This window comes from Fringilla coelebs (genome assembly GCF_963513975.1).
Source record: "Fringilla coelebs genome assembly, chromosome: 1".
Lineage (NCBI taxonomy): Eukaryota > Metazoa > Chordata > Aves > Passeriformes > Fringillidae > Fringilla > Fringilla coelebs.
Window position 1 is genome coordinate 72,980,229 of NC_140028.1, and position 8,535 is coordinate 72,988,763.

Consider the following 8,535-nt stretch of genomic DNA (forward strand, 5'->3'; position numbering starts at 1 on the left):
GGAATTCCACTGGGAGGGTCCAGAGGAGTTGAAACAGGGTAATGTTCCCCCAGTCACTAGGAATGGGCTGTACCTTACCAATAACAATACCCAGTTAAATCACAGCAGAGAGAAACCTCTGATAAAGGAACGATTTGTGGAGGTGAGGAGGTAACATTGGAGGTCGGTTTAGCTCAAAATCTGAACTAGTTTCAGTAGGTAGGGCAACTGCCTGAAACCATGAGAGATGAAGGTTTTGCATCAAGATAACTGTGAAATGATGTGATTTCCTCTAATCTCTTCACTTTAGTCATGGTTCCCAACTTTTTGCAGCTCCCTTTCTGTTCACATAGATTTCTTTCCATTGTCTTTCCCCTTCCCTTTTCTAGCTCTCTTTTAATGAATTCTGAAGAGGGTATTCTATTTCCTAGAAAATCTCCCAGTCTTCCAACCCAGAACTAAATAATAATAATAATATACCTAATATAGTTTAGATTAAAAATATTTACTTAAAATCTTGGAGCTGAAAATCTCACAGCTAAACAATGCTAAGCACAGCTTTAAGGAGATAACCTCTCAAGTGTGGGCAGAGTGTCAAAATGGTTTTTAATCATGTTGACATTGATATAAAAAAATTAAATTTTCAGGTGCCAGAAAATATGCCATATGAAATTCTAAAAATTATAAGATACACAAGACCAGTGTTAAAAATTTTCTTTACATTGATAGCTTTCAGCATTTGAAAAGCCATTTTCAAGCCCCTACTTAGAAGGTAAGTGCAAATAAGTAGTGTTATTGCAGAAGAGTTTTACAAAATATTTTTATGGTTGTAAGAACATTTTAAGCAATACAGTCTGTATTATTTTCTGATTTCCTACAACAATTTATTTTGTTTATTGGCATTAATTTAACCTAAATATATTTATTCAGCCAGTTGATCATATCCTTTCTTCCTTCCTCAATATAAGGTTTATCTTGAGGATTGATATCTTCTCTTTTGCGATGCACAAACCCATGTGTCTGTCCAGGGTAAATTTTAACTTCATAATCAACTTTACAGTTTTGTTTAAGCTTCTGCTCCAACAAGGTGACCTGTAACACAGAACATTCTATGTTGGCTGAGTACAAAGTTAACACATTCTATATTTACAGTCCCAAAACTGTCCTCATTCTTTACTTTTCTGAAAGACAGACATAATTCATCCTTGCCACTGTTTTCTCTTCTACTAATTTTATACTTAAATGCATTTCTGTTACTGCACTTGCTTTATTTAAACTAGGCTTTTTTTTCCCAGTAAAATACCAGCATGCAACTGCATAAAATGTAAAAAAATATTACATGGATTACTATTAACACCTGTAAAGGTAAAAAACCTGCTGCTCAGCCTCATGAGAAGGTTATCACATAGTGAACACTGTATGAGTTGCTGCTGATAGACCACACATTAAAAAACTGGGGCAAGAGTTTGAATTAGAACTTGAAGGAGGAGGGGCAGAGAGAAAATCAGCAGTTCAAAGTGACTGGAATTTTTGCTAGCAAAGTTAAAGCCAACAGCACTCAATAAAAATGTGTTTCCCTTTGATCCCCTTAGCAGATAATCATCTTTCTCATACCATTCTCCACTCAGGCTCCAGAGAAAGGCTGTTGACAGAGTGACAGAAAGGATAATCTCTGCAGGACAGGGGAAAAAGGAAAAGGAAAGCCACAGGATCTTTTTAATTCTCCTACAACAAGTGAATCCATTGGAACAGGCAGATTTTATGGACCATTGGTATCGCTAAAAAGGGTCTCCTATCTTAAACTTGTCAGAAGGCTTTCTTTGGATTCTTGCCTCTTTTCCTAGGAACTGAAAACCACCCAAATTTTCAAACAGGAACAGAAAATGCTTTTAGTGTCATGGTAAAACTTTTTGATTTGGGGACAAACAACAAAAATTTGTGTAGAAGTACTGTAAGAGTTAGTGAAAGAGAAAAAAAGGTACAAATTAGCTTTCTACTTTGTGTTGATTAAAACGAAATTACAAAACAAGCACAAAAAGCATTAAAAAGACAAATACCTGTGATGGGACACTCACCTGCTCCAATGGAATAATGTCATCCTTCTCACCAAAAATGAAGAAGGTAGGATGCAGCAAACTGTGTTTGTCCTCAAAACGGCTGATCACTCCTAAGGAAGAAGAAAACATACATACAAGAAGTTATGCTACCTGAAGTAGCTGAAACACTACAAAATCTGTACAGTGAAACTTCGAGACATTTTCATCAGTTACAGATGATCAGTTTTTAGTGGAATTTAACACACTCTGCTTAAAAGTCCCTTTTGTTGTGGAATGTTTGCAATGTCATTAAAAATAACATCAGTTGCGGGAAAACAAGACCAGAGACCAGTTCTGTGGGAAAAATCAAGAAAGCATTGTTACATTTGCCTCATTTTTGTGGGTTGCTTTAAGCAACTGCTTCTGACCACTGTCAAAGACACAGTTCTGTGAGAGATGGACACTTTGGAACTGCTCACCTCTGGCTTGGGAAGACCATTTTAAAGATAATTGTTACTATTCATCATTCCACATACATGGTTACAATTTCAATGCACAGATATTTACACTGATATGGTTTCATATCAAATTGACATTGTAATTTTGACTATTCAAATGTATTTGAATAAAAGTTACAGTAGAACTAACCAGCTGCCACCCTGGCTAACCTGGCTACTCTTTTCATTCCCAAGATTATTACAACAAAAAAGTAAAATATTAACACTGTTGTAACAGTAACACTGTTGAATTGACTCAACTGATCAGCAAATCAGTGCAGCAAAACAATCCAAACAATCTTTCTGGAAAAATATCTTCAATTTGCTTTGACCTCTAATTAATGTAAGGTGTCTGGGTTCTGTAGAAGTACAGAGGTTAATAAGAAAAATAACAAAGGCAGCATAAATGCATTGAGTAATGTGTGAGACTACAGGGTTAAAACAGAGAGCTAAAAATGGGTCCTATTAGTAATGAGGGACCACTGTCTAAAAGATGCAAAAGATGTGCCTAGAAGCCCTTTTGTCATGGCCACAAAATGAGTGAGGCCATGGCATTTGGCACTATGTTCACAGATGTGATCCTTGTCATGCCACTGCCTAAATACATAGATCTTGCTGGGTGCACAAGTGTAAAGATGTGAGTGTGCAAAACTAAATCACTTATAGATTATTTATAATAAAACCACTTTGTTCCACTAGAAGTCACGCTGAATTTTGTTACAGCAATAGCCCTAAAGAATTGCTTCCTGCATTGGTATTCTGCTCAGAATGCAGCAGGTATTTCAGGCTCACCATAGAGGGACACTCCAGTCTTTAAATGAGGATTTTTCAGCATCAGATGTTGCACTGCCGCTCCACCCCAGCAAAACCCAATGACACCAATCTTCTTCGCACCACACTGGTCCTTTAGATACTTGAGGACGACATCAACTTCTCTGAGACATGCAAATGAAAGTGAGTTAAGGCCCTAGCCCGTTTCTCTGCTCAAAGTCTGGGTGGGCATCAGTCTGCTTCTGGGACAAAGTAACTTTCTTTGCATCACTCCTGGTTTTTCTCTTTCCCTCACTTATCAAATTGTCTTTATCTCAACCCATGAGTTTTCTTGCTTTGTTTCCCATATTCTCTCCCCTGTTGCTCTCATGGGAGCAGCTGACTGATAGTCCAGGTTGTTGGCTGCTGGTTAGGGTCAACCCACAACACTACTTTACTATTATTAATTTCTAAAATGCAAGACAAACTCCAGGGGAGAAGACAAAGGAGAAAATCAGTCTTCCTAGATCATTGTTACTAGGACATGACATGATGTTATGAACAGCAGTCCAATTAATTTCACAAATATCAGTAGTTATCATGTACGGGAACACAAATAAAAGTTTGAGACTCACAGCCAGTCAAGAGCATCCCATTATCACAAATGTGACTTACATGCAAAACATCTCTCACAAGGATAACAAATATTTTATAAAATTGTGGAAGTAAATTTCCAATTGTTTTTTCTAAATCAGCAGTTACTTTATGCAATCAAGCTATGTGGCAGATAAAAATGGGAAAAATACAGAAAAGTGGGAAAGCAGTATCTGCGCTGTGATCTGATGGGGAGCAGAAGAAATGATCCCTTGTTACATAGTGTTTGCATTTGCACCCTATCTAAAATCCATGGAATCTGTGCCTTCCTGAGGGATCCAAGTGGCTGGAGTGAGGTGCATTTTCTAGCCTTTGCTGGTTCTTTCCTTTTCATTCATTCATTTTGCTTCTACTTTCTGTGCAGACAAAAACTGGGAACTTTTATGCTTCAAATGTCTACTTTTATCTGTAAAGCACCACTCACATAACCATGAGCTTGTCCCATGAGCTGCATGAACTTTCTATTTGTGGACATCCAGCTGTGTTTGACCCACTAATAATTTAGGATCTAATTTTACATTTTTACTGAGGCAAAAATTGCTATGAAATACGGATGCCCCCTCGGCGGACGAGGAACAATGGCTGTACTTGTCTGTTTTGCCGGCATCTCGTGTTTTCACCCAGTCATTGAAAGATGCCCAGTCATTAGAAGGTTTCCAAGCTTCTTGTCCCACAAAAAAATCTGGGCAGATGGCTCTGCAAGAAAAATGAGAATATTTTATGTCCATGAAATAATACTGGAAAGGGATTAAAGGGAAGGCCACATGTACTACACAACAAATTCTTTTGCTGAATACGTAGTAGTACTTAACCCACACCAAAGCCGTATAGCAGCAACCCTCAATAATTTTCTACATCTAATAAGGAGACTTAGTATAATTTCTGGTTATATTTCACCCTGTTAAAATTCATTACTTGATTTGATAAATAGTTAACTGTAACTGAAAATCCTTGGTGGTTTCCTAACAAACTTAAAAAAGAAATTCAAAACCAAACCAATGAAACTACAATTTACATGGTACATATGTTTAGCCTGGAAGGAACACTAACCCAGTAATACAGGAAAGAGGATACTCAATATGCTTTTCACATATTTGAGATTTTGTTTCTCTATCTGGCACAAGCTAGTACACTTTCCCTTCCTAAAAAGAGCTTCAGCATCTTTGGAATTTTTACCATAATAGCCAAGTTGCACAAAGGAAGGGAGGGAGCAGACTGCTAGAGGCTCATGAGGATGAAGGATGCAGAACAAGAATATTTTCTGTTTCTCCTCTCTTCTTCTGTACTTACCTACTAACTCATTATGGTAAGACTACTCAATTATTTTGGATTTCTTTCACTGTTTTACCAGAAAGCTCCTTGGAGAAAGAGGTAAAGAAAGACTGGGAAATTATTTGTGTTTGTATGATTTATATGAAAAAAGGGAACAGTTGGTTCAACAAACTTTCTTATTAAAAAGACACTTTGAAAACAGTAATATTTCTTACATGTATCCATTAGTTGTTAGCATATCAGCTATGTATCTGGTGTTTGGGAGCTGCCAGCCAAATATGTCATGAATCACAATGACAGCTTTGTCGGTGCTGGCAGGAGGTTTGCAGACATAGGCCTTGATGTGCCCCACTTGCACCTCCTGCCCACGGCCTCCATAGTCAAACCTGTCTCCAATATCACATGGGCAGGGCCTGGATTCATTGGCCATGTGTGATGCTAAGGGAAAAAACAAACATTCAGTGGTGAACACTAAAGCATGCCACACTGAAAAACGTCAGAAGACAGTAGTATCATTGGCTACTGAATTTTTTAATCATTATAGTAATAGGATTAACATGCTCATTACTGTTTGATCTAAAATGAAGCATTAGTCAATAAACTCATTGGATTATTTAACTTATATGTTTCTTGTTAGAGTTTCTTATGTTATGAAGTGTTCAGCAGGGACCGGGTACGTGCTAGGATTTCCATGCCCTACAGTGAGTAGAGTACAATAAAAATAAAGTTATGAGCAAGCAGCAAGGCAACCATCACAAACTATTTACATAGCGATGAAGCCAGTCCTTCCACTCTTCATCATGTGTATTTCCTGTCAGGGATGCAGAGATTTCTTTAGTAGACAGTAAAGGCTTAATACAAGTCTCAGCATTTTGAAAGAAAAAACTGACAGCTACTGTGTAGAAAGATGTAACTACACATAGATTAAGACTAATTTTTTCATCTAAGGACTTAAAATATTACATTGGTGAAATTTTCAGTGTCAATAAATCCTTTTTCTAAACAGCTTTAGCCTCAGGCGTTGCAGAGTTTTGAAGAAAGATACTTAGGAAAGATGCAAAAAAAAATGTACCAGCACTGAACATGAAAATCCAAATTCCTAAAGTTGAGCCAAATCTTTCATCAAGAAGGTAAGAGTAGGGTATGGTTAATTTTTTTCAAACTATTGCTTAAATGAAAATAAACAAGCAATTCACAAAGGTCAAAAAGAACCAGCAGAATCTAACACACCGGCAGGCAGCTCCTTGGACTCAAGTTAATGATTTTCTGCCATCAAGCTTAGGTTAACCAACTGAGTGAACAGAGCTGAATAACTCCTTTGAATATTCACAGAGCATCTACAAATGATTCAAGAACATGGAAAGAATTTAGATAAAGCTTTACCCAAGCTGTCTACAGATAAATCATGTGTATTGTCACAGAAACTTTGCTGGTAAAGAAACAAGGATCTTCAAACTTGACTGTGTCAAAAATACAGAGAGAAACAGTAAAAAAGAGATTACTGAATTGTCCATGGACAAGTGGGACTTAAAGATTTGTGGCAGTCAAGAGACAGCTTTAGGAAAGCAAACAACTTGGTAACCAGAAATTTTGGACAGCATTCTAGAGGCCAATATATTCTGGATTTACAGACTTTAAAATTTAGAATCTCCCAAGCAGTATCACCAGGGCTAGACTGCAGATACCAGCAGATTTCCTTTTTGCAGATCAGTTCAGATCAGTTGTGTATATTTGAAAGCTGTATTATCTCTGGGCACACATCTGTACAAGTATTCTACCTTTTCTTTTTTAAATAAGCCACACCCATAGGTGTAGTTTTTTTCTCTCCAGGTTGTGGTCTCACATACAGGACTTCTAATTTAAAATACGTTTATCAGAAAAAAATGAATTAATAAATGATCATATAAGGCAAAACATAGTGCAAATATATAATAGGAAGAAGTTCATAACTAATTTTCCATTCACAGACTGCTCCCTTTTGATTAGACTAAATCAGAAAATAAAAGAAAATCAGGGATTAAATATTAAAGACACATATACTTCAGAACTCCAGAAACAAATACAAGGCCCTTACCAGTATATCCTGAAAAGCTTTAATTGAAAACATTTCATACTATCTGATAAAATGTAAAGCAACACATGGAACATGAAATATTTAAAGATGTAGATATATTCACTGATGAAAACAACTCCAGATGCAAGACTGTGAGGGGTAGCATTGGCTTGTATGGTTTATAAACCATATACACTTGCAAGCTCTGTAGCATAGGCAAGACACTTCAGTGTTTCTGCCCCTGCTGTAGTACATACAGACAGCATCTCTTTCCATTCCTAAGATGCTATTGAAACATTGCTTTAAAATTAATTTCCCCCTCTTACGTTTATCAAAGCTATTATTTTAGGAGGATCTGAAAACCCACAGCCTCGGTGTACCACCATTTCCACCTGCAAGCACTTGAGAATTTGCTGGAAGACCAAACAAGAATTGATTTTCAGATACTTGAATCTACAGCTAGTAAAAATGTGAAGATATTGCTGTGTGGCACCATCACTTTAGACGCACTCTCCTCAGTCTTCCTCCTCAGAGGTCTTCCCCACCTCTGGAGGGGAAATAACAGATCTCAAAAAGAAAAAAAAAAGGGGGGTGGGGTGGGCGGGGGGAGAAGAGAAGAAAGTAAACCCCAATGGCATTTAAAGGAGCTTGCACTCTGCCTGCGAATAAAATGAAAGCCTGCCGAACATGCTGAGTCACCCCTCGCCAGCACTCGTGTTCGTTTCTGGGGTAAAAAGCCACGACTTTCACACGAACCCGCACGGAGCCGCACGTACCTGTGGCACCCCGCAGGTGTGCGGGACTGCAGACGCGGGATGCCGGAGCTCAGCGCGGCCGAGCGGGATCCCCGAACAAAGCGCTCACTCCCCAAGGGGAATGGGAGAGCGCAAGGATCGGGTTCCTTTCGAAGAGAGTTACATAAGCCCCCGCCTTTATCTTTGTGCTCGCCGAGTGACGAAGGCCGCTCTTTTTAAAGCTGTTCATTCACTGCCACCGTGGGCGGGGTGTGCTGAGCACCAAGCCTTCTTTTGAACTTGCACGAAATGGTGATCACCCCCGGAGGGCTTTTTCTCTCATGTCTCCAAAACATGTTGATTTAGCCGAACAATCCAGCTAGAATTTTTTTTTTTTTTTAAGGGCGTTCCTTTGGGTTGGGGTCGATCCACTTTTGAACACTACATTGGCACAATTAATTCCTGAGACTATTTATCCATGGGTAAATGGCATATTTAAAGTCATCAGGAGGGTGAGGTAGTGAAGTAGAAATGTCATTTCAAAGCTCTATACTAGACAA

At 38.3% G+C, this 8,535-nt stretch overlaps 1 protein-coding gene across 2 annotated transcripts; it reads right to left on the bottom strand.

Annotated features, from left to right (window-relative positions):
* Positions 1 to 566: 566 nt before the first annotated feature.
* On the bottom strand, positions 567 to 8,194 carry CMBL (carboxymethylenebutenolidase homolog). Of its 2 annotated transcripts, XM_084205729.1 has the most exons (7): positions 8,018 to 8,193; positions 5,956 to 5,999; positions 5,404 to 5,626; positions 4,505 to 4,612; positions 3,305 to 3,447; positions 2,055 to 2,146; positions 567 to 1,071 (listed from the first exon to the last, which is right to left on the bottom strand). In XM_084205729.1, exons 3-7 carry the CDS (start codon positions 5,616 to 5,618, stop codon positions 892 to 894), a joined length of 738 nt encoding a protein of 245 aa, XP_084061855.1. In that variant the 5' UTR covers positions 5,619 to 5,626; positions 5,956 to 5,999; positions 8,018 to 8,193; the 3' UTR covers positions 567 to 891. The 2 variants fall into 2 exon arrangements, with proteins under 2 accessions (XP_084061855.1, XP_084061856.1); XM_084205730.1 differs by lacking the exon at positions 5,956 to 5,999 and having other exon boundaries at positions 8,018 to 8,194.
* Positions 8,195 to 8,535: the final 341 nt, after the last annotated feature.